The following is a 26,594-nucleotide window of genomic DNA, read 5'->3' on the forward strand; positions in this document are numbered from 1 at the left end:
TAATGTATATGAATGTTTTCCCCGCACAGACATTTGTGTTGCATGTGCATTACTGGTACCCAAGGAGGCCAGAAGAGGGCATCAAATCCCCTGGAGCTGGAGTTATAGAAGAGTTATAGAACTTCCAAGTAGAAGTGGACCCAAATTTAGGTACCTATAAGAGCAGGCAGTGCTCTTAACTGCTGGCCACCTTACTTTCCAGCCCCCTAATCAAACTTTAATTTTAAAAAATACAAAGTCATCTAGGTGTGGTGGCACACACCTATGATCCCCAGTGCTCAGGCAGCAGAGGCAGGTGGATCTCCTTGAGTTCAAGACCAACCTGGTCAAAACAAGTACCAGAAAAGCCAAGGCTACACAGAGAAACTCTGACTCAAAAAACAGAAACAAAACAAAAACACAGTGACATTAGCTGGGCATGGTGGCACACCTTTAATTCCACACTTGGAGGCAGAGCTCTAAATAGCAAACTCTGACCTAATAGCAAGCTCCAGGACAGCCATGACTACATGCAGAGAACTTGTCTCCAACAAAAATTATAAAGAAGTTGTAGCTAACGGTAGTAAAAAAACCAAACTATTCAACCAGGGATGGTGGCCATATCCTGGAGGCTGAAGCAGGAGTTGGGAAGACTGTAAGTTTCAGACCAGCAGGACTAAAGTTAGATTGTGGTTCACAAAACAAAACAAAAAAAAGAATCTGTGCAGATATTTTGGGCTCAAAAGGGAGGCTGAGTTGGGAAAGCAGGAGAAGAATTAACTGCTGCCAGCAGGCACAGCAGGGACTCTAGTCCCAAATACCTCTCCAAATGCAGACATCTTGCTCAGAGGGTCTCCTACTCAGAGGAATTTATACCTGACCCCATCCAACTAATGACCTGATTTAGAGGTGATGACAAATCAGGAACCTTTAATCCTCTGGCTATGAGCAGTCACCAAATGACAGGACCTCAGTACCAGGGGCCTTCTTTCAAGGATACTTATTCCTTCAAAAGGTAACAGGGATCACATACTGTCTTGTCCTACTGTGATGCTTCAGAAATCAAGTCAGTGTTTACTTCACAGCCTGGCATGTGGAGAATGGGGTGGAACTGCTCTGAAGACAAACCACGGGGAACACCACTTCAGACAGAACTGGGACACTGTGAAGTGTCAAAACTGTCTGGCCCTGTCTACTACACATTGGTAAGTTATAGCACCTGCCATTCAAATGCAAAGTGGCATTCTTCAAAGGCCAGCAGAAAGACCAATGAACTCACACATGGAACAGGACAGCGTGTGGCACATCAACAGGGTCATACAGTGCAGCCCTGGATAGCATGGAACTATCTATACAGATCAGGATAGGAGCGTCAAACCCAGAAATCCACTGCTAGAATTAAAGGCATGTGTCACCATGCTCAACGCTACAGACCAGGTGTGTTTTCTTTGAAGTCACTGGAATTGGTTTGCAGAGCACTTACAGCCCCAGGTGGGCATGACAGACACAGAGAGCAGGTTCTCACAGAAATGGGAAAAGGCTCTGGTCAATCATAATTAAACAGGAAATCACTCTAGAGACATATAATTTTATTGAGATATTCTCAAAGATCATGCAAACAGGAGCAACCTTAACAGATGGCAATCTGGAAGCATCCATCAAAATACCAAATGTTCTTACCCTCTAACCCCACTGCTAGTTAATTTCTAGGAATTTTCTAATGATGTGTGTTAAAATATGTCATGCAGAACAGTACACAAGGGTGACAGTCACAAATGAAGCAATAATTAAACAATAACTGTCCATTATTAAGATTCATTTAAACAAAGATGCATCTATATACTGGGGTACAGATAACAGTAGGAAGGAATGTAAAAACTATGTATTGATAGTGAATAATGCATTAAGTGAAAACGCACTATCACATACTATCCTATAACTGGTATAAAAAGGAGAGGAAGACATGTGTGTGTAGGTACATATGTGAATATGTACATGCATGTATTTGCAAGTATATGGATAAAATGACTTGAGAGAGGCTGAAGTGAGCCTGGCAACACTGTGGCATTGGAAAGAGGAAGAGCAGGAAGAGTAGTGTTTGTTGGCACTTCTGTGCTTTCCAAACATCTGAGTCACATAAATGTCTGGTCCAGTTAAAATAACTAAATGGCAACACACCCAGAACAAAAGAGTCTTACTTGCATATGGTGCACCCTTCCAGCTGTCATCAGTGGGGTTGGAGAACTGGCTCTGTCCTCTCTCAGAGGCATTTCTGTCTATGCTGCTCAAAGACTGACGGTCCAGGTCCAAATCCTAATGTAAATCAGAAAAAACAAAAAGACAATGTTTGCTTCTCTTTGGTGTCCAGCACAGATGTGACTTTTAACCAACTTTTAACACCTATGGCTCATGTTAAATTAGTTAAAATTTCAGTCTCCTATTTAAACTCAAGACATTTCTTTACACATTATAATGATGAGTGTGACAGGTTTTTAATTAGGTCAAGTTCAAAAATAAACCAGCAATGTTATAGCTTCTGATATTAAAATGAATATTTAAAGACAGAACTAAAATGATGAACCAACAAGATGGCACAGCAGGTAAAAGTACTTGCTGCTGAACCTTGTTACTTTAGGTTTTTAGAGACAAGGTCCCCCTATATAGCCCTGGTTGTTCTTGAGTTTACTATATGGTCCAGGCTGGGTTTGAACTTACAGAGATCCATCCACATCTGAGCACCACCATACCCAGCAAACCCAGAAAATATTTAAATACCATGCTTTACTTTAAACTGAATAAACTCTTGGGCCAGTGAGATGGCTCAGTAGGTAAAAGCACTGGCCACTATATCTACTGTTCAATCCTTGGAATCCACATTATGAACTGAGAAGCACTTCTCCAAGTAGTCCTTTAGATACAGGCGGGCACACAAACACACACAATTAAACAACCTAGGGCTGGAGAGATAGCTCAGTGGTTAAGAGCACTTGCTGCTCTTCCAGAAGAAGTCCTGAGTTCAATTCCCAGCAACTACATGGTAGCTCACAACCATCTGTAGTGAGATCTGGTGGTCACTTCTGGCCTGCAAGGATACATGCAGGCAGAACACTGTATACATAATAAATAAATAAATGTAAAAAAATCTGAAAATAAAAATTGAATATACGTTGACTTCATCTATCTTCATGTTTAAGGCCCAAATCCTTTTAAAATCTAATGTTCTTAGTGTTATTTGGGAATGCAAATGAATCACACACCTTCCTAAAATACCAAAACAAAAATTGTTTTTGTTTGTTTTTGTTTTTCAAGACAGGGTTTCTCTGTGTAGCCCTAGATGTCCTGGAACTTGCTCTGTATTGGGAACTCACAGAGATCCGCCTGCCTCTGCCTCCTGAATGCTGGTATTAAAGGTTTATGCCACTACTGCCCAGCTCAAAACAAATAATTTTAAAGAGATATTTAAATTAGAATTTTTCAGTTAAGAGCATTTGACTGTTCTTTCAGAGGAACAGAGTTTGATCCCCAGTACACAAGTCAGGCAGCTTCACAACCACCTGTAACTCCAGTTCCAGGGGATCCGAATCCCTTTTCTGGACTCCATGGGCACTGTACTCACATGCACAAATCCATACTCATACACAAAGATATACACATATCACAGTTTTTTAAATTAAAATTTATGTGACTTCATACAAAAAATACCTGGGTGGTGGTGGCGTACGCCTTTAATCCCAGCCCTCAGGAGGCAGAGGCAGGAGGATCTCTGTGAGTTAGAAGCCAGCCTGGTCTACAGAGTGAGTTCCAGGACAGTCAGTTCTACACAGGGAGACCATGGCTCAAAAAAACCCAACAACATCACTAAATAAATAAATAAAACAAAAAATAAGATGATCACTTCTTTGGTGAGCAGGGCACTGTTAATTCAGGACAACAATAAGCAAGGAGCTGTTTGAGGATTTCAACAGTACTGCGCAGCTCCTGAGAAGACCTTCTTAAAAAGACACAGAGACATACTCACAAGGCTCTGCACTCACCTACCTGCATAGAGTGCGAGCCCATGGCATGTGCAGACACAAAGGACAAGAAATGCACGTGGGTTTTTAATGCAGGAGACTTATTTTAAACACTTCTGTATTTTGTAGGAAATGATAAAGGCCTACTTAGTTCTTGGGGAGATGAGGCAGAGGGGCTCACTATGTATCCCCTGGCTAGTCTGGAACTCACAGAGATCTGCCTGCTTCTGTCTTGAGCACAGGGATCAAAGGTGTGCACTACCACACCAAGCAGGCATGTTAACAGGAGATCTTGTGAACCTTGTGAACTTTTTCACTCCTGTAAGAAAACTATAAAGCATATAGGCTGATCGTTTGATGTGGGTTTTTCCCCCCCCAAGGCAGGGTTTCTCTGTGTGTTAACTGATGTTTTAAATTACATTTTATTTGTTTATTTTAAGTGTTGGGGTGGCCTAGGAAGGGGAGGGTGTGCCATTGTGCACCTGTAGGAGTCAGTCCTCTGCCTCTACCATGTGAGTCTAGGGCACTGAACTCAGGCCATCAGGCTTGGTAGCAAGTGCCTTTACCCAGTGAGCCACCTTGTTAGCCTAGGCTGACTAACCTTATTAAGATATGAGAAGAGAATAAAGGAACCTACCAAATGTTTATCTGATGAATCCTCCTCCATTCCCGCAGGTCTCCATGTGAGCAAACTTAAGGGAATAGGAGACAAGGCAAGGATCAGCATAAGTTGCACCCGGGAGCCAGGCAATATGTCCCCTGGACACACGAACATGGTAACCGCCTTAGCACTTACACATGTGGAATGGTGGTTTTGAAAATATCCAACATGCAATTGCAGGTTTCGTCCCAAACAGCAGGGCTGAACTTCTCTCCATTGGATATCACTAGGTTCTCTAAGCAATTAGTACCTGATCGCGCCAACTGCTCATTATCTGCAAAATCCAACAGCATCTGCCATTAAACTTTAACTGTTGTCCTGACACCAACCAAATGGAATCCAGGTCTGATTGAGCCATGGTCTTTATCTGATACTGTGAGGTAAGGATTGGAGCTGGAGGTCTGTAGGTTTTAATGAAACCAGGCTATAAAGAATCACATATTATAGCTGAAGTATGCCATTAAGAGGCCCAAATTGGGTTTGGAGAGACAGCTCAGTAGTTAATAACACTGGCTGCTTTTCCAGAGAATTTGGATTAAATTCCCAGCATCCACATGATAGCCCACAACTACTGTAATTTCTACCCAAGGGATTCCTTTCATGGCCTTCATGGACATTTAGAACACACTTGGTACACAGACATACATGTAGGTAGAAAACTCATGCACATAAAATTTTAAAAATGTAAAAAAAATGTATTTTTAAAGAAACACAGTGATCCAGTCAGTTTTGCTGGTAGGGGTGGAGGAAGATGAGGGTTTTACTGCTTTAGTTAACTGGCTCACATACAGGAAAAAGCAGAATATGCAGAAAAATAGTGTTTCTGATTTAATCACTAACAACATTCCAATTTTTGCCATCAAAATAATATAGCTGTTTGCTGCCTACCTTAAAATGGAGTCACTTTTCAAAAATCTTACATGAATTTAATTAAGTTTTCCCAGGCCAAAATGGGATCCAGGTCTTACTAATCCATGATCTTTATCTGATATATAGCAACATGAACATATAACTACTCAAACGAAGGATGTCCACAAGTCCACTGATGAAGCTGTTGATTTTGATTCCAAAAATACTTTTAAAAATATTGGACTATCAAAAATTACAATATATAAAATCCGAAAGCACAAAAGTACATATCATCTTTTAGAACAAAAGCAGTGAAATCCATCTTTAAAATGTGCTGCATAAAACAACCTGGGAAGGGACTAGTGGATTAAATTATACACAGTATCCCTTGGCATTACATCTATACTTTCATAGAAAGAAAATTAATATTTCATTAGGCTCCGTAAGGGAATGTTACCCCCTCCCCAACTTAATGAATACCTTGTTTAACGCACCACTGCAGCTGCGCAAACACATCAGAGAGAAGCACTTCATTCAATGCCTCGTAGAACTGGGTGAAGACGTCACAGATAGCATACAGTGCATGATTGCAGGTGGTTGTCATCCACTCTGATTTCTGGGAAAAAAGAAAAAGATGAATCTTCAAAACCAGCCTCTGTAGTGAGATGACTACTCCTGTAGCTAGAACATCATTTAGTGGAAAGTACAAACATCTCAACACTGTCTGCAACACTCACTCAGAACCACTATCTACAGAAACAGCCGTGTGAGCAAACGTTCACTGAGGAAGATGTTCAACACCATGACAGTCATACGCAGAACAGTATGACTGGAGAAGGGCTTGTCGTGTCCATGTTGTGTCCGGCTGTTATGTCACTGCGAGTCCTTAGGGACCAGATGATAGGACAAAACAACAAAGGTGAGCAGCCAGGAGCCTGCAGAGCTGGCAGGCAGACTCCAGGGCCAGGTGGGAAAACCATAAATTACTCCTTTCCTTTCTCTCCCCAGAAAGAGATCTCCCAGGACTAGCTGACGCTGGTCTAGGAGGGACATCCATCTGTCTACTTGACAAAACACCTTAAGAATTCAGTGTTTTCAGCCGGGCTGTGGTGGCGCACGCCTTTAATCCCAGCACTCGGGAGGCAGAGGCAGCGGATCTCTGAGTTTGAGACCAGCCTGGTCTACAAGAGCTAGCTCCAGGACAGGCTCTAAAGCTGCAAAGAAACCCCGTCTTGAAAAAAAAAAAAAAAAAAGAATTCAGTGTTTTCAAACCCCTGCTATTTGGCAATGCAACCCCAGGAAGGTCGGCCAGGCTTTGGGCCTATCACATCCACTTGTAGGCAATGTCCTAGCTCCACCCACCTCTGACTGTTGCTCAGGGAGTTTCATGTTGTCAAAAATCCGAAACACGATTCTGAACAGGTCCTGCCACCAGTGTTTTGCAAAGGTGTGGCCATAGCTCTTCATGATCTCAAACATGACGGTGAGTCCTCTGCAGGAAAGGCAAAGGAGAGCCGGTGGGGAAAACACCAAACCAAGATGGGGGAGGGAATGAAGCCAGGGACAAGAAGCTGACTTATTTTAATGACGTCAAGGTCCAGCTGCCCTGAGGACCCGTTACCTGGTGCGCACATCTAACTTGCATCTGTTAATGATGCAGGAGAGCTCAAACAGGATGGGAAACCAGCCTCTGACCCAGACTCTGTCACCAGGAGCTACATTCATGTCATCGCTTGTGTATTCTTGCAGTACCTGCAACGGAAATCATTTCTCAGATGCAGCCTAAGCAAGCAGTAGTGATCAGAAAGGCAACCATACATGGACTGAGCTCCAGACAACCACTTTTCCCCAAATTCTCTGTTCAACAGCATTAAAGGGGAAGTCCCAGAGAGACTGAGAAAGATATTGACCTGCCCATTTGAGGTGTTATTCCCCTATGAACCTATGAACCTGAGTGAGGAAGCTCACAAAAGCACTGGGGCAGAGAGTGTTATATTAAGAGTTGTGCTAAAGGGCTGGAGAAATAGTTCAAAGGTTAAGAGCACAGGCTGCTCTTCCAAAAGTTCTGAGTTCAATTCCCAGTAACTACATGGTGGCTCGCAACCATCTGTAATGAGATTTGGTGCCCTCTTCTGGAATGCAAGCAGAACACTGTAGACATAGTAAATAAATCTTTATAAAGAGAGAAATAAAAAAAGAACTGTGCTGGGCTGGAGAGATGGCTCAGCAGTTAAGAGCATTGCCTGCTCTTCCAAAGGTCTTGAGTTCAATTCCCGGCAACCACATGGTGGCTCACAACTATCTGTAATGAGGTCTGGTGCCCTCTTCTGGCCTGCAGATATACACACAGACAGAATATTGCATACTAAATAAATAAATAAATAAATATTAAAAAAAAGAACTGTGCTAAAGATCAAAGGCTGCTAACCAAGTACCCAGAATACCTTGTGTCCAGAACATTACTGCAAGACACAATACTCAATAGCAGTGTCTACTAGTTACTAAGTGCTTGCTATGTGCCCATTTACTGAGAAGCTGCCCAAGGTCAGGTAGCCAGGGTCTTACAGGCTCTGTAGACCAGGATGGCTTTGAACTTAGAAATCAGCCTGCCTCTGCCTCCTGAGTGCTGGGATTAAAGGTGTGCACCACTATGCCATGTATTGGACACACTTTTCTAACACACTGATGGGAAGGGCTTTGTCAACAGCAAGGGTATTGGCTCCACAACTTTCTGGTTCTTCCCACAGAAACAAAGACGGGAGACACACCCGAGGCCTCTCTGAGACATATTTCCCACAGAAGCGGATGAGCCGGATGGCCTCCATGCTGGTGTCAGGGAAAGCAGCATTGCAGGCAAACTCTGACAAGCACTTCACAGCATCCTGGAAGGAGTCGATGGCTGCAGGGAAGTGGTGCTGGAAGATGGTTGCTGGGGAGACATAAGGAAGCAGGGTTTGGAAATGGAGGGCAGAGCCAACTGTCTTCATGAATCAGGGCCTCTGGAGAAGCCTTTTCACAGCGGTTCTACTTTTTCTGTGCCCCAATTTCTTCTTTGACAAAGTGGAAAAAACAAAGATTACCCATTGTAGTTCTGTTTATAATTTCCATGAACACAAATAAGAAACACTAAACATCTGCTCCCATGGGAAGTAGGAGCTTTCTGTGAGCCTGTTGTGTTCTCATCAACCAGTGATCACGAGCCTTTTTCAGCTGTGTTCTTGACGCCTTGTGTACTGTTAAGGTATCAACACTGAACCAGCAACCAACAGAACTGCAACTCCTGCCTATAGCAAACTTGTCTTTCGGAACAAGACATATCAGTATATAGTCAGAGCTCAACACCATGCTCTAGGTCATTTCCAAACTGAAAGCACCAACAGAAAGCACAAACAGGTGAAAACTGCACTTGGCAGACTGCAGAGACGACCCCTGCTTGCCGTGAGGAGGGCGCCACCTTGTTCTACCTCAGTTCAGAGTGTGTCTTGAGTGGCTTGGGTTTTCTACACTGTAGTGAGTCTGTACCTTCAGACATAGGACTTGCAAGGTTGAGAACTGGCTGTATCGCCTTCATTGGGTTGTTGTGAAGATGAACACATGCTTCTAACCCTGCCCAGCATGTTTATTCCAACACAACAGAACTAGAACAAGGAAGCTCCCATAACAGTAAGATGAACAATTAAGAAGGGGTTATCTGCTAGACTTCAAGAGGGATGTCAGAGGGGAGGAAACCGAGACACTTACAGACAATGTGGCCAGTGGTTTGGAAGGCCAGTTCCACAATGTTCCCATCGTGGTCAGAGGCTGCCTGGTGGAACACAGCAAAGATGTTCTTCCAGCCTGAGCGGATGTTGGCGGCTTGGGAGCTCACCATCTGGGCGATGCAGCGGATCACCATGTCCCGGATGGTAGGGGACCTTGGCAAGAGGTGGGAGGGTAGGAAGATAAGACACATTCTGCCCTTTCAGGCAGCACATTAGAAAACCATGTTTTAAAGCACATAGTAACGCATATTTGATTAGGCTCAGCTTCTCCTCCTACACCACTATAGAATTAGAGCAACTGACCATCCTGCAATCACAGAACCATAAGGTCAAGGAAAAAGTGCTACTTGGTGTCCAGCAGAAATAAGGAATGGACAAGTCTGGATTTATAAGGATTTGTGCTGTGGAACCAGAGTTGGGACTATTTCTGACTTCTTGTTCATTGACAATGAACAGGCTGCAAAGGCCTGTGTTCACTGACCACATGGCAGCCATTCAGAGAAGGCAGAGAGAAAGTCTACAATGTAAAGATGCAACGTACAACAAATAAAGACTGACTGCTTACCTAGCCAATTTCAAAATCCCAGGAAACAGAATTCCTGATTTTTTTTTTTTGCCACAGACTTTTCAAACTTGCTGGAGATATGTATGCATATAAATTTATACATATACACACAGATGCACATGTACATAAATCAGTGTGTGTATGTGGTGGTGCTGGGGAATGCATGCTGGGGATTGTAATAGGACTGCAGACATTCTAAGCAGGGGCTAAGCTAATTCCAAGCCCTTGGACTATGTGTTGATTAAAGAGGTTTTTACGCAGTTGTTCAACCTACTACCAAGAAGAGAAAGAATCCATCATGTGGTTGGTGGTGGGAGAGACTTTCAGACAGCAACAGGAAAGCTGACAAGGGTCTTTACAGTAAAGTGCATTACCTATTTTTCTTCATTATATGCTCAAAAGGCCTCAGAAAATCCTTCTGAAATCTGAAGTTGGCTAATTCTCCTTTCTCCAGAAACTTCATGGAGAGTTGCCTCAGTGAATCAACAGCAAAGATGGCCACATCTTCATTGGGGTTACAGCCAACCTAGCAGAACAGGAAGTGAAAAACAGGTTCAGTGGAAGTGTTGTGGATGTGGGTTCTACATCAAAGGCAGGCAATCTACCTGCCCACTCTCTGGGAGACACATCTACAAAGACAAAGAATGTTATTTCTTGGCTGAGGGATGTCAAATGTCAACTGTCACAATTAAAGACCAGCGAGCCTCCAGCCTCTTTCCTGGGCTGGGATTACAGGTATGCACTGCATTCTAGCATGTGGTTGTTCTTTCTTTTAAGTATTTATTTATTTTTGGTATGTATATGGTATATGTATACATGTGTGCAGTGCATGTGAGGTGAAATGTTGACATCTTCTTCTATTGTTTTCCCCTTATTGCCTCAGACAAGGTTGCTTACCAATCCTGAGCCCACCAATTGGCTAGGACAGCTGGCCAATGAGCTCTACGAGCTGGTCTCTGCCACTACCTGGGGATACAATGTGCACTGCCTAGTCCAGCTTTTATGCGGGTTCTAGGGATCAAACTCAGGGGCATGATCATGCTTGCATAGCAGGACTTTGCAGACCAAGTCATATCCCAGATCTCTGAATAGAATGAAATCTGGAGTGGAGAAATGAAGCCATGGCTGGCTTACTCCAGCACCTGTCTGTTTTAAAACAGCTGTTTGTTCTAGATGTCTTTGGCTTGTCTCTGACTTAAAATAAATCATAGCTTTTCCAACAAGGTTTTGGAAGAGGAGTGGCAATGAAGCCTGTGTATAAGAAGTTCTGATACTGAATAGTGTGTGAACACGGCTCTACTATGATCAGTAGGAAGGGACTGTAGAATTTCATGCCTCCAAGCACCAGCAGGTTTGTCCAGCTACTATAATGGTGTTACCCTGTCCTGAATGAGTTTATTTTTAAAACAGAGTCGCAATAATATATGCAAATTGGCTGCACATGATGGTATATGCCTTTAATTCCAGTACTTGGGAGGCAGAGGCAGGCCAACCTGGTCTACATAGTGAGTTTCAGGACATCTAGAGCTACACAGTGAGACTCTGTCTCAAGAGACCTTTAAAACAAAGAAAAAAGAAAAAGAAAGGGTTATATCCAGGTTGGCCTACAACTTGCTATACAGCCAAGGATGACTGTCAACTCCATGCTGGATTACGGCATGCGCCACCATGTCCTATTTGTGTAGTGCTAGGGACTGAACCCAGGGCTCTGTGCATGATGGGCAATCACTCTACCAAGTGAGCTACTGTTCCAGTCATGGGTATGGATAGGAAAGTATCTTCATACTATTGGACTTTTAATTCATTTTACATGACTCCTATCCAAACATAAGCACAAGATTTATTCCTATCAAGCTGTCCTTGATTTCACAGGGAAAAATGAATTGAGGGCAAATTCCCCAAATGGAGCCAACTCTTCCCATTCCTGCTTTCTATCAGTTGCTGCTAAGTGCTCTTTAGAAACGAGCAGTTACCTTGTTGAAGTGCTCTCCAATGACATGCCATATCCGAGACCACTGCAGCCGGATTCGGCTCATGTTGTAGTAAGATATCTCCACAATCTTCTGCAGGCTGAACATCCGGGGATGGTGAGGGGAGGCCAGCTCATCCATGGACACAGCACACAGCCAGCGGACAAAGTCAACTGGAGACAGCAATGCATGGGAAGCCCGGTGAGAGACATTCACACCATCACAACAGGAGGCATATACAGTTCTCACAAGAGTAAGACACATACCTATTGCATTTCCATCCAGTCTGGTAGAGCCAGTAAAAATTCTAGGGAAGAAATTGAAATTTCTCAAGTACTCAGATAAGGAAGAGAGAAAACATTAACAGTTAAACAGATTGGATTCACCACACCCAGAAGCTAATAAATGACACCAGGTGCAGGTGGTGTCCTGCACGGAGTCCATGGAGAACACAAGCATTACCTGTCCACTGCAACAACCACACTCTGGGAGCTGGTTTCACCAACAGACTCCTGGAAGCTCGCCATCTGTCTTTTATCAACACCACCACTCACCAAATTACCTAAAATACAATGCACAAAATTTAGGCTGAGCAACAGTGGGGCACACCTGTATTCCCAGCACTAAGTGGGAGAGGCATAAGGATTACAAGTTCAAGGCCAGCCTCTGCTACAAGTAAGTTAGAGGCCAGCACAGGACACGGGAAACTGCCTCAAAAAAGCAAAGCACATAAACAACAGGAAACACCCTTGGCCTCAGGCAAATACCACCCGTGCCCCAAAACTTAAACTGTACTGGCTGCACTGTGCCACTCCACTGTACTTGGACCAAGCAGCCTCGGCTACCTCCCTACCACGTGACTCTGCTCAAGTCACTTCCCCTGTGCTTTAGTTTCTCAGTTCTACACAAAGGGAAGGCAGCAGCTCCCATATCATTGGATCATTATGAGGATCAAATAAGCTAAAATACTTAAACTGGATGCTCAGAATGTGGCCTGGCACATTTGCTTGACGTTTTGACTATTATAATCATTACAGAGCTGACCAGAGTCCTTTAATCCATAGCAGAGATGGGAACAACCATTTACTCTAAGAACATGGATGAAGTGTAGTCAGGATCTAGCCTCTCCCAAGTTGAGACACAGACAACAGTGAAGCCCCTACTGCAGGGGGCCCCAGCAAGGCCCCAGGTGGAGAAGGAACAGGAACAGCACCCTACTCATGCTGGAGAACCAGATGCTTTACTCAACTCAATCACATCAAGGCAGCTGAAGCAGCATGCCCATGGAGACACACACATGGCTGCAGCTGCACAGGAAGAGGACGGACACAGGGCAATCCTGATGTGACAAGGAGAGCATCATCACTGTTAACCTGTGAATCTGTGCTGGCCAGCTGGGCCTGGTGTCTTACCGAGGCCAAGACCCAGGAATTCTTCTCCTGCCAATGTGTGGCCCTTCAGGCTCCCTTCTCTTTCCCGCCCGGAGCCAGACAGATAGCGAGTCTTCACCCCAGTTCCTATCAGCTGAGCGAGCTCCAGCTGGCTGATGCACTTCAAGATCTAAGAAGAAGGGGTGAGAAGTGAAGCCTTTACAGCCAAAGAGAGGATGCCTAAGTCTTCAGTCTCTGTGTTTCCTGGAACACACAGTTTTTCACACTAAGAATAAAACAGGCCCTTCAGATGGCTTCCCTAAGGTCAGAATCGCTGGCTAAGCAGTAGCAAGAGTCCTGTCTATACAACTATGATTGTGGTTTTAAAAGCACACTATTAGACACCATTGTTTTCTAACTATTAAAAAGCAAACAAACAGCCAGTGGTGGTGGCGCGTGCCTTTAATCCCTGCACTCAGGACACAGAGGCAGGTGGATCTCTGAGAATTCAAGACCGGCCTGGTCTACAGAGCTAGTTCCAGGACAGTTAGGGCCACAGAGGGAAACCCTGCCTCAACAAACAAATAAAGAGCAAACAATAAACAGAAGTATTGGTACAGCAGGGTTACACACATGGTCAAAAATACACGTGTATGTGTAAACCTTGATTGAAGCAGGGTGCTATTTCCCATGAAACTCAACCTGTGTGGTTGGACCTAGCTTCTACTCCCCAACCTGTCTACTTTCGTCCTCGGACACTGCACAGAGCCTCCCTGGTTTCCACACTATTCCTTCATCTTGTCGCCTGTCTTGCCCGGGGGGTCTTCGCATTTCTGTTTTTCATGTTTTGAATAGTACTTCTCTCAGTCCATTCCTTCAGCTGTAATCAGATATGTGCCCCACCAAAAAAAGTTTCTTAAAACTCTCCTGATCCCACCCCAACACCAGCCCAAGTTGCACTCATTGCTGTCTGTCATTATGCCATGTGTCTGCTGATTGTTATCTGCCATCAGTGTCAAGAGGGCATAAACTCTGTACTCACAGGCAACTTTCAGACTCATGAGGTAAAGGAAGGATTAACTTAATCAACAGAACTAAGCAGAAGAGGAAAAGAAATAAATAAGAGGCTGAGCTATCCCAAGAAAAGGCAGGGACGCATACCTCATGCCAAGAGTTGCCAAGGTAGTTGCCATCAGTGTGAGCCACAGTGATGAGCGTCTTTATGGTGTCAATGTTCTTCTGCTTCATTTCTGTGATGCTGGAGCTGGCTGTCAGCAGGGAGAAGCGAGCAAGGGCCTGAACATAGGCATCTCGTTCCAGCTGAAAGAGAAGCCCAGAGAGCACTGTGATGCCACCCTCAGTACAGCCACTCACATAGTAGGCTGGTATACTGAGCTTTTTTCTGCTGTTTCCAAATGTACACAGCAGGCTTTTGGCTCACCAGCCCTCCAGCCATCCCATGCTGGCCTCCTTCCACCACTGGACCACCTGAGGCTCTCTGCGCACAAGCACAGGTGAGAACTAGCTCTTTGCAGCGACAAATCACACACTATCTGTCCTGTGTTCTAATCTCTTTGCTGGATGCCAAGACTGTCAAATAAATGCTATTATTTACAGCAATTCTGTAAGGTGGATATAAATAAGGAGCTAAACAGTGCCTCCAACAGTGTTGGAGGGAGGGGCAACATCACCTGGCTAGAGAAGTACCAGAGTGGGCTTTGAAACTTCAGAACCTCAGGTCTTGATACAAAAGAAAAATCCCTAGAAAGATGGATGGGGACAGAAGACTGAAGTTGTTAGAACAAACTAATGGGCACATTTTCACTGACCTAGAAGCAAGGTGTGGAACAGACACCAACCTTGTGACTGCACAACTGCTCAAGACTGCATTGATGTTGAATGTTTCAGGATTCAAACAAGGTTTATATCAATGTTGTATTCAACCATCTGCTTCCTCAGAACAGGGTAGGAGATAGGGAAATCATAGTAAAAATGGGTTATAAAAAGCAGCAGCAGCAGCTGGGGGAATGCTGAAATAACACTGAGAGCTTCCAGGCAGCTGATCACACCATGCACTTTACTAGGGAGCGATGCCCTCACCAGACACTTCAGCACCAGGGCATGTAAGTGCAGCACATGGACAAAGAGGCTGTTCTGTCATTGCTAGCTGAGTAGTTAGTTTTGATCTGGACCTAGAGTATTCCCCCAAGCCACAGTTGTTACTCAGTGGGAATGAATAAGCGGTTTGCTAAAACAGTCAACAGGAAATGCCTGGTAGTTCAAAGCTTTTACAATCTGCAAAAACACACCATCTCTGGAACCCCATTCACTTCTACCCACCTGCATTCCAAAGATGCAGGCGATGCGGACTGCACACCTGATGCCTTCCAAACACAGGGAGGCCACCTCTGTGTCATCACAGTTCTGCAGGCCAATGCTATAGGCTGCCAGTAGCGGCGTCCACACCAGCTGCCAAGGAAGCAAGTTTCAATAACATCCAGAATTTCAGCATGGCAAGAGCACTTAGAACAGTGGTTCCCAACCTTTCTAATGCTGTTAACACAGTTCCTCAAGTTGTAGTGACCCCCCCCAAACCATAAAATTATTTTTGTTCTTACTTCATAACTACAATTTTGCTATTGTTATAAATTGTAAATATCTGATAGGCAGGATCTTTGATATGTGAGCCCTGTTAAAAGGTCAGTTGACCCCCAAAGGGGTCAAGACCCACAGGTTGAGAACCAATGACTTAGCGTCTATTGTGTCAGTTAGAGGAATAGCCAAGACGCCATGTTCACTGTAACTCTGACTTCAATCTATTCCATTAACAATATAAAACTGCTTATGAACTGTGATCACTATAAATGAATGTACTATTTAATAAACAGTGTCAGATTCCCATGAAACTGGAGTTCTGGACGGTTGCTAGGAGTGGAACCCTGGCCGTTTGCATGAGCAGCCAGTGCACTTAATGGCTGAGCCATCTCTCTAGTACCCCAGAGTCAGTTCTCTCCACAGACATTAGCGATCAGAATGATGTGTACAACAAAGCATGTAAGTGAGCTGGACTAGGTGTACACGCCTTCAAACCTGATCAAATTTAGTGGATCTCTGTACTCAGAGGCCAGCCTGGTCTACTGGTCTACTTAATAACCTCCAGGCCAGTCAAGGCTACATAGTGAAAAAAAAAAAAAAACCACTGAAATAAAAACAGCTAAGAGAAAAAAGATGTTGCAAGGTAAGCTCCGTGGGTAAAGAAGCTTCTGCCCAGCAGAAGACACAAGCTCAACCCAAGGACTCACATGGTAGAAACAGACTGATGCCAACAAGCTGTGCTCTGACCTTCAAAGGCAGGCTGGGGCAAATGCATTTTTAAAATTACACTATTTGTGTGTGTGTGAGGGTGTGTGTGTCTTTTCTAAACATTTGAAAGTAGAGACCAACTGCTATCTCTTTTCTTCCACCTGTTCTTACCTGATAAACTAACCCTGAAGCCAATAGGGTGAGCTCACATGAAAACTGGCCTTTTATGGCTGAGGAGAGGGCTTAGTGAGTAAGGGCACTCACACTCGCCTCCAAACCTGACAGCCTAAATTCAACCCCTGGAACCCACATGATAAAAGAAAAGCACTCGGGCTGGAGAGATGGCTCAGCGGTTAAGAGCACTGACTAATCTTCCAGAGGTCCTGAGTTCAATTCCCAGCAACCACATGGTGGCTCACATCCACCTATAATGAGATCTGGTGCCCTACAGGCAGATACTGTATAAATAAATAAATCTTTAAAAAAAAAAAGAAAAAGAAAAGCACTCATTCCTCTCACCTCCCTAAACTCTATGGTGTGCATGCACACAATAAAAGTACTATTAAAAACGAAATGGTCCTGCTAGGTGGTGCTGGCGCATGTCTTTAATCCCAGCATTTGGGAGACAGAGGCAGGTGATCTCTGTGAGTTCAAGGCCAGCTTGGTCTACACAGCTAGTTCTGTAAGGACAGCCAAGATTACACAAAGAAACTCTGTCTCAAAACAAAACAAAACAAAAAACCCAAAACAGTCCTTTCATAGTGTCATGTGCCTGAACAATTATTAATTTGCTCAGTCCCCATCAAACCAAATAGTTAAAAGATGGAGAGTGACAGACCTGACCAAGGCCAGCCACATGGCTACAAAGTAGCAAAGCCAGGATTCAAACCCAGATGGTAGAGAGCAGAGGCCATGGCTGTGCTGGCATCTGCAGAAGGGACTCCCTGTTGAAGCACCCCAGTTTTCCTCTCCATTCTCTCCCACTATGGCCTTGCCAGCTAATTTAGAGCAGAACAAGTGCAGAATTAGGCCTGGCAACATGCCAGTTTCCTAGGATACTCACTTTGAACATTGGGCGGACATGGTCCAAGTGTGTGGCACTGGTAAACGGAGCTTTGGCATGGCTCACGGCCTCCATAAGCGCTTTGGCCGTTTTAGCCATCTGCTCCATTTCCATATTGTACAGTAGTCGCCGCTGCTTTTCACTAGCTACGTCTGCAAAGAAGGAAGAGCACATACAGAGTGCGTGCCGTGTGCCAGGAACTGCCTCAGGTCTTAATGATCAACTCTTAAGTCTCCCAATCAGTTTATAAGCCTGTTACAAATATCCCCATTTTACAGATGGGGATGATGAGGCTGACTGGTTAGGTGTCAGGGCTCAGAACTAACAAAGCTGCAGCTTGGCCGGGGTAGTTAGGCTCCAGGTCCTGTGCTCTAGGCATTGCACCTGAGCTTTTCAAACAGAGACTGATGGCACCACAGAGAGAATTAAGAGTTCCAGCCACAACTGACAAAATCATCATGAGTTCAAGCTTTGCGAAGCACTTTGGGGAAGACAATTTAGCTCTTGGAATATGCATTTTAAATTCCTTCTTGTTCCTAATTACAAATGTAGGAAGAATGAAGAACCACATAATCATAATTAATTTAATCACATTACTATTCGGGTGTCTAGATATGCAAATTAAATTTATCACCAGCAGTGTACTTAATCATACTTTCTGATGTACTCAAAAGGCAGAGCTGAGCCCCACGCTGAGACAAAGACTTACAAGCAGCTAAGGACTGCTCTGGGGAGAACTAGTTTCCCCAGGTTGAGAACTAGCTCTGAAATCATAGACTTACAAGCAACACTAAACGGCCTCAGCAGGTTGTATTTATGTATTTGTATGTATATGTAACAATGACAGAAAAGAGGTCCTGAATCTGAAAGGGAATGGGGTGGGGGAGTTCTAGGAGGGGACAAAGGAGGAAAGGGACAGGGAAAATAATGCAATTATACTTTAATGACAGAAAAGTTAGTGCTGATGGGCAAGTCTGCAGAAGGCAAGCCTTACTCTGCTTGGTAGATTTGGTTGCAATTGTGTGCTCTTTTGTCTCCTTCATTGCAATCTTCTTGCCTTCTATTTCTTCGTAGATGCTGGACAGATACTCCTCTGGTAGGTCTTTACTATCATTGATACCCCGGTTCATTTTAATATATTGTTCTTTTGTCATTTTATTCTTTACCTGAAATTTAAAAAAAATTAAAAAAAAATTTTAAAACACTGAAATACCCACACAAATTCAGTTATGTCTGTGGTTATCATATATGAATCACAAGGCATTTTACCTGAGGGCTGTGCAAATCCGTAGTTAGCATAATAATGGAATATGCCAGGACGTACGCAGTGTCAGCACTAGCAAACAGGGTTTGCCTAGAAGAAAAGAGCCCAGATATGAAGCACAGCCAGTGATGTCAGGCAGGAAGAATGGCAGTAGTGGGGTCCTGGTTACCAAAAGCAGGCCTGCTGCACCAGATGATGTGGAATCAAGGAAGAGTTTTCTGAACAGGAATTATCACTACACAGGAGTTAACAGTCCAGCGTACAAAGGGAGCTAAACAGCTTCAAGTAAATTTTTTCTTTTTTTAGTTTTTTGAGACAGGACTTCTCTGTAGCTTTGGTACCTGTCCTGGAACTAGCTCTTGTAGACCAGGCTGGCCTCAAATTCACAGAGATCCACCTGCCCCTGCCTCCCAAGTGCTGGGATTAAAGGTGTGCACCACCACCGCCCAGCTAAAGTAATTAAAAAAAAAAAAAGCTTTAAGGAGCACTGTGGGCAGAGTGCAGGCAAACAAGCGCAGGCTGCCAGGAGAGGCCTGCAGCACCAAGCCTGCTAGGGGCTGAGCTGGGATGAACAAACAACTCTATCCTTTGTATGCTAGGAGCTTCTTGGGCCTCCACTGAAGAGCATTACTTATGGCACAGGAGCATCACATAAATTCTTTCTTAGTTATTATTTACTGATTCCATTACCCATTGTGATACTTAACAGCAGAAACACAAAGCAAAATATTTATATTGTTTTAAAGCATATGCCTGAGGTCTGACATTTTTGTGTTAGGCAAAGAAAGAAAGGCAAAACTATGCAGACACTAAGCCACATTAAATGTGAACTGGAGATGGAAAAATTGATCTATACACACTACCCTACCAGGAAAAAGAAATCCCAGGATGTACAGCAAAAGGAGAGCCAATAGGATCTGATCAACTGACTAGAGCAAGGTCTCCAGGCTACAAACCACTGCATCTTCACATCAAGTTGTCATGTCTGTTGGGGTCAGATCACCAGAGGCTGCCTTTTGGCCACATACTGGCAGGATTGGGACTGATAAATATGAAAATGGAATTGACCTGGGACAAAAGCGTCATCAAAATGTTTCCCTGAGAGTCCCCGTAGTATGTATGCTCACAGTGCACTCACTCACACTGCTCGTGCAGGGAGGTCCATGAGGCCTCAGACAAATTCAGACTTCTTGGCTTGGCTAGTTATTAGCTGACTAATTTTGGACTGGATTCTCAATCTTTCAGAGAGCCTCAGTTTCCCATCCGTAACACAGGCCTGCCACTGATTCAGCACAGCAAATGAATAGCAGGGCTTAATGACACTTAGCCCTTTCTAAGTTTGGGTCAGGACACAAAGCAATGGGTCCCACCAAGCTTCTCCGCACATACACATTTCCCCATGCAGCTTGCCTCCTCCCAGCTGGTTCTCTGCCTTCCCTAGTTAGTCCTCACTTTTGCTATATGACACTTACATCCCAGCTCTCTTTCTGCCTCTACCCCAGTTAGTATCAAAGTTTCTCTAGTTCCTATAAAAACAGCAACTGACTATTAAGCAACTATGATTAGGGCTGATGAGATGGTTCAGCAGGTAAAGGTACTTGTGTTGATGAACTGAGTTCAATTCCCAGAAATCACACTAAGGTAGAAGAAGTGAACTGGTTCCAAGTTGTCCTCTAGCTTCCACACCCAAGTCACGGCACTCGTGCCCCTCCACATACTAACATTATCATGTACAATAATGAACAAAATAAAATTTTAAACACCCAAGATAAAATCAAGTACTTGTTGGAAGGTTTTATAATGTTACACAGCCACTTCTATAGTTTATTTATCAGCATGTAATCAAAAAACCCTCTGCATTCTGCACCATGCTAGCTGTTGTTAGAGAAGAGGTGTTACTCACAAGTGAAAGAAGACTTTACCTTAGCTTTGTAACCTGCCCCCTTCAATGCTGGTATTGAACCATCCCTAGTCCTTGCTTTGTTTGTTTTAAGACAAGGTAGCTTAGGTTCTCCCCCACCTCTCACTTCCCTTTGCCTCTACCTCTTCAGTGTCAGCACGCCCAGCTAGCTACAAGATCTCAGGCAAGTTACTTAACCTCCTTGTCTACAGCATAGGAACATAGATAAGGTTGTTGCAAAGTCTTCTGGGGGATACTGCTTAGAAGAGCTTCAATAATTAAACCCAAACCCCAAGGGCAAAACCTCAAAGTGCAAAAAGGAGGAAGTAGTTGCCATAGCGCTCACTCACCCTTGGTTACATTCTATATATCGAGCAGCAAACTTCTCCATTAACCGGTCAATCTTCTGCGCTTCCCCAGGCAGGCGGAAGCCTTCCAGGAATGTCCTCAAGGCTGAGACAAACTCTTTTTCACAGAAGTCCAGTTGGTCCACATAGGCATACATCACCTCCTTGTTGAACCTCGTGCTATCACCCAGAAATTCGCCAACCTGGGTCTGAAATACATAGATTCACATCTAGAAACTGTCAAATGTGGGTGATGGCTGTGGTGCTGATGGCTGGAATACAAAGGTGCTAAAGAGCCCACAGCAGCTGACTTCTGGGAAGCAGGGAAAGATGGCCCCTGCTTCCGTATGCACGACAGCTTGTCAGAGAGAGGAAGAGAAGGAGAAACATGAGGCTTACATATGGAGGGCAAGAGACATACCCAGCAAAGAATAACTTCCAGCAGTCAAGGGCCACTTTGGACTCGGACACTGTCCCTCAAACAAGGAACTGTGGGTCAAAGTAGGATTCATTCTCATCAGAGAATGCTGTACAGTGCCAGGAGAGAGCAAGACTGCATGAGCCAGGGTACAAAGCAGTTTTCACTCAGGGCCAGTCAAGCTGGAGGTACAAGCCAGTGAGATACAACATCAGCCCATAGGGCCACATGCTGTGCCTAGCCCCGACTTACAGAATCTAGCCGCTCCTCCTGGTGCAGAAACTGGGCAATGTCCTCTACATCTGTCCCCAGCATGCCTTGCTCTTGGAGAAACTGGATTCCTCGCTTGGGCTTCTTGTTGAAGCTGTATCACAAGGAGAGGGGACAGGACACAGGTGGCTGACTTAAAACTCTGGGTAGAGAGAAAGCTAGCAGGGATACAGCAACTGCCCCACAGCTTTCCCAAGTTCTACCATCAAGTTTTTTCAATTTATTTATTAATTACTTATTTACATGTGTGCACATGTGATCAAGTGTGGACTTGGTCCTGAACCTTTTATGATCAAGTTTGACGTCAAGCGCTGTTCTGCTTTTGGTTTAGTGTTTTTTAAGACAGGATCTCACTTTGCAGTCCAGGCTGGCTTCAAATTCACAGGAACCCACCTGTCTCTCTGCCTTTGGAGTGCTGGGATTAAAGGTGTGTATCACTATACTTGGTCTTATATTTTGTTTTTCGAGACAAGGTCCTCACTGTATAATCCAAACTGGCCTTGAACCCATGGAAACCCTCCTGTCTAAGACTCTTGGGTACTGAGACCACAGTGAACCACCACACCTTAGCAGCTCTTAGTTTTTGATCCTCCAATTACAGACTTAGCTGTCTGTCAACCAAGTCACTCTCCCCATCTTTAACAGTAATAGAACCCTGGGCACTGAGCTGGGCACAGGAGCCATCTGGAAGACAGGAGAGTAGTAACACAAAATTCAAGCCACTGATGAGACAGCAGCAAGTATGGGGACTTCTGACTCAAATAAGGGTGTGTTCTAGCATATATGTGTGATGGCCGATACTGCCGCAGTCATCTGATATCAAAATAGGTCCTAGATATCCAGAAGACTTGTCATAACAGTCTCAAACTATCGCTTTGGCACTCCCATCCTTTGCAAAGTAGGTACTAAATAGTTACTTTATGCTTTCTAATAAGGAGAGGCAAAATTAATGGATGAGTTCATTTTGCCAAACTTGCATGGGAGAGGAACAAACACAAATAGGCAAGAGCCATGAAGACACAAATGAATAAGGACAGGAAAAATTGGACTTCTTTAATCAGCATGGCTGTGGGATGCCTCTTGGAGGAGAAAATAGTGTTCATGTCTGAGGGATTAGAATGACAAAGAACACTAAGAGAACAGAAGGAGCTCTTCGCCATGGTGACCAGGGGACTAACACCAGGCCATGTGTGCCAATGTGCTGTCAGAAGAGGAGGACAGGCAGGAGGCAGAGGAGGAATGAGGCTCATGTTTTCAACTATCATACCACTGTTCTCTCGGCAGTGAACTCCATAAAAACCTGTTATTTTAGTTGCCATGGGGAAAACAAAGCACCCCAGGGATGGTGAGGCAGGAAAACACAGAACTCAGCACTTCCATGCAAAGCCTGAGTACTTCGCTTCAACTGTTAAAGGGAGCTTGCTCATTATTCAAAAGTAAATAGCATAGAAGATAATGTGTTAAAGTGCACAGAAGACTAGGAAGAAACAAAGACTGAGCAATTATCACAAGGATGGGTCACCATAATGTGTAGAATGTCCTTAAGTTTCAAACATGTGTGTTCAAGTATGGTGATGGCTACAAATTACAAATGGTTCAGAAAAACTTACACACAGCTAAAGCAAACACAGTGAACATGAGTTTTCTGCTCAGGGAATAGACAGTGGCTTCTTCCAGATGCTTTTTGTTTTATTCTTAAATTTTTTTTGAGATTGCATTTATTGTTATTTTATGCATATGAGCATTTTGCCTGTATGTATGTCTACAAGCCACGCCCATGGTCGTGTTCCTCAGAGGCCAGAAGAGGGCATCAGACCCTCTGAGATGAGTTAACAGAAGGCTGTGTGTGAGCTATCAAATAAGTGTTGAACACTGAGCCTAGGTCATCTGGAAGAACAGCTAGTGCTCTTTTAACCAATGAGTCATCTCTCCAGTCCATTTAGTTTTTGGTGGTTTTGTTTTCTCAGAGTTTATAATGTAGCCCAATCTCAACTCAAGGCTATCCTCCTGCCTCAGCCTCTCAAAGACTAGGATTACAGGCCTCAGTCACTATGCGTGGACGTTTTCTAAAGTGTTTTTTTTTGTTGTCAGAAAAGGCAAAAAAAGGCCTCCTGAGCTGAACAAAGCTGCTCTGTACAAAGCGAGTCTCCTCCTTTCACACCCCTATGCTCTCTCCACACCTAGTAGCAAAGCAGGGCCCTCGTCACAGGTATTTCCCCTGCAAGAGTCAGCCTCCAGTTCCTTGCTGTGGAATAATCCCCTTCAACACAATTTATCACTTAAATTGGTATAATAAAACACTGACTGGCTAGTAGCCAGGCAGGAAGTATAGGTGGGGCGACCAAACTAAGGATGATGGGAAGGAAAAAGGTGGAGTCAGAATAGTTGCCAGCCAGAAGCAGAGAGAATAAGATGGGCATGATGCACCAAGAAAAGGTACTGCCACATGGCAGAGCTTAAATAAGGACTATGGATTAATTTAAAAATGTAAGAACTAGCCGGGCGGTGGTGGCGCATGCCTTTAATCCAGCACTCGGGAGGCAGAGGCAGGCGGATCTCTGAGTTCAAGACCAGCCTGGTCTACAAGAGCTAGTTCCAGGACAGGCTCTAGAAACTACAGGGAAACCCTGTCTTGAAAAAAACCAAAAAAAAAAAAAAAAAAAAAAAAAAAAGGTAAGAGCTAGTTAGTAATAAGCCTGAGCTACTGGCTGAGCATTTATAAGCAATATTAAGTCTCAGTGTGTTTATTTGGGAGTTGCTGGTGGGACAGAAACTTCTACCTACAGGTCCTAGAGAAAATGTAGCTTTGTCAAAAGCCCTGAGAGATGGCACAGCCCAGCAGCCACACTCACAGCTCGATGCCATGCTCAATGATTTCCTTCTGTTGTTTGATGACCTCAAACTGCTCTGGGTCATCCTGAATGGTTGTCTGAGTCCCTGAGGACACTGTGGATTCCACTGATGTCACACTGCACCGTCTTGCCATGTCAAGGCCTTTTCCATCTCCCATTTCCTGATCTGGGAGCCTCTCCTGACCTGCAGTGACATAAAAGCAAACAAAACCAACTAAGCAGATAGAATAGATGTGGTTGAGCAAGCTCCAGCTTTGGTGCCCCTTTCTCAGATCTACCACAGGTTTGCATTCTAAGGGGCAAAGATGCCAAGCCTATCACTTAAATACTTTCCTCAGTATCACACAGAAATTATTATTATTATTATTATTTTGGTTTTACGAGACAGGGTTTCCCTGTAGTTTCTAGAGCCTGTCCTGGAGCTAGCTCTTGTAGACCAGGCTGGCCTCGAACTCAGAGATCTGCCTGCCTCTGCCTCCCAAGTGCTGGGATTAAAGGCGTGCGCCACCACCGCCCGGCCACACAGAAATTATTTAACATAGAACTCAAATTACTTCTAAAATTCACAAGCAAAGAAAATGCCAAAGCAAGACACTTAATAATAAACGTAAGGACTTGCCTTACCAAAATCCAAACTTCCATCACTCTATATAATTCAGGAGTATGGTGCCTACGCAAGCATGGACAATTAGAAGAGAGCAAGAAGACTCAGTGAAATTCTCTGGAACCAGGCCTGACTCAGGGTGGTGGCAGGAATGAGTCAGGAATGGAGGCCCAGGTAGGGCCAGGTCATGGCACAGAAGAAGAAGCCTGCAATGTCTTCATGAAACTCCAGCTCCAGAGATCTGACACCCTCTTTTGGCCTTCTTGGGTACCCGCACTTGTGTGCACAAACTCATTCACAGACACAGACACAGAAATATATATATAGTTTGTTTGTTTGTTTTAAAGTAGGGCTGCAGAGATGCTCAGCAGTTAAGAGCACTTCCTGCTCTTCCAGAGGGCCCAGGTTGGAGTCTCACATCAAATAACTCACTCCAGTTCAGGAAATGTGGCCTCCTCAGGCACCCACACACATATGGCACACATACATAGAAAACAAAAGCAAATCCTTAAATAAATGAAATAAAATCAATCCTTTTGGCTGAGCAGCTCAGTGGTAAATCCCCTTACTAGCATACATGAGGCTCTACGCTCAGTCTCTAGCACCAAAAGAAGCAAAGCTCTTTCTTATTTACGTGCTATTGTTGGAGTATCTTAGCACAGCTACAGAAAAAGTGAACGAACACCCCACATGTATTAAAAAGCACGAGCTTTACAGTAACTGCAGGAATTTAGGAAACACAACAACTGTCTACCACAATCCCAGAATGACATATCCCCACCGTGGTGAGCTGCATCTGAAAGGAGGAGCTGCACACATTGCTCGCTTACCCAGGGTGGCCTGGTGGTTGGGGTTCACGTACAGATCCTTGCTCCATTCCACCATGCACTTCAGAATGGACACGAGACATTCCAGGCCTTTCTTCCTCAGACTGAGCTCCTAGAGGCCCAAAGTGAAGAGTACAGAGCCTTACCACACTTTACAGTGAGCAATCTGGGGCTCCTGGGCAGTCCTGTGAGGCTGCCAGGGAATCACTAACAATCAGCACTACTACAAACAAACCCAGGGAACTATTAAGAGTTGACATGTGCTAATGGTACTTCAAAAGCCCTAGTCATGACTCTAATAGTGTCATCACGGTAAGCATTCAAGTATGACCTGTGTGACTTCCTAAGTGCAAAGGGCTATCTGTATCTTTTTAAAATTGTCTCTGTGTGCATGCATGAATATGTACACATGTGCACACATGAATATGTGCATATGTGCACACCTGTGAATACCAGAGGACAACTAGAATATCATTCTCAGAAATGCCATTCACCTGGCTTTGGGTCTCTCATTAGCCTGGGGCTTACTAACTAGGCTAGACTGGCTGGATAGCAAATTCCAGGAATCCATCTGTCTC

General features: G+C 44.3%; 1 protein-coding gene across 2 annotated transcripts in view; it reads right to left on the reverse strand.

The window, feature by feature from the left end:
- The window catches only part of Arfgef2 (ADP ribosylation factor guanine nucleotide exchange factor 2), an 82,195-nt gene that overhangs the window by 14,432 nt on the left and 41,169 nt on the right, over positions 1-26,594 (reverse strand). For both annotated transcript variants that reach the window (XM_038329669.2, XM_038329668.2), the window contains exons 13-34: positions 26,020-26,128; positions 24,586-24,769; positions 21,716-21,827; positions 21,049-21,254; positions 18,804-18,888; positions 18,529-18,700; positions 17,535-17,686; positions 15,509-15,637; positions 14,330-14,488; positions 13,211-13,358; positions 12,261-12,360; positions 12,065-12,105; positions 11,802-11,971; positions 10,203-10,354; positions 9,244-9,416; positions 8,271-8,431; positions 7,124-7,254; positions 6,865-6,994; positions 5,983-6,118; positions 4,789-4,927; positions 4,630-4,684; positions 2,178-2,292 (exon numbers count right to left, since the gene is read on the reverse strand). In XM_038329669.2, coding sequence (XP_038185597.1) covers positions 2,178-2,292; positions 4,630-4,684; positions 4,789-4,927; positions 5,983-6,118; positions 6,865-6,994; positions 7,124-7,254; positions 8,271-8,431; positions 9,244-9,416; positions 10,203-10,354; positions 11,802-11,971; positions 12,065-12,105; positions 12,261-12,360; positions 13,211-13,358; positions 14,330-14,488; positions 15,509-15,637; positions 17,535-17,686; positions 18,529-18,700; positions 18,804-18,888; positions 21,049-21,254; positions 21,716-21,827; positions 24,586-24,769; positions 26,020-26,128 — 2,959 coding nt within the window. The remainder of the gene's footprint in view (positions 1-2,177; positions 2,293-4,629; positions 4,685-4,788; positions 4,928-5,982; positions 6,119-6,864; positions 6,995-7,123; positions 7,255-8,270; positions 8,432-9,243; positions 9,417-10,202; positions 10,355-11,801; positions 11,972-12,064; positions 12,106-12,260; positions 12,361-13,210; positions 13,359-14,329; positions 14,489-15,508; positions 15,638-17,534; positions 17,687-18,528; positions 18,701-18,803; positions 18,889-21,048; positions 21,255-21,715; positions 21,828-24,585; positions 24,770-26,019; positions 26,129-26,594) is intronic.

Source organism: Arvicola amphibius, chromosome 5, assembly GCF_903992535.2.
Source record: "Arvicola amphibius chromosome 5, mArvAmp1.2, whole genome shotgun sequence".
Classification (NCBI taxonomy): Eukaryota; Metazoa; Chordata; class Mammalia; order Rodentia; family Cricetidae; genus Arvicola; species Arvicola amphibius.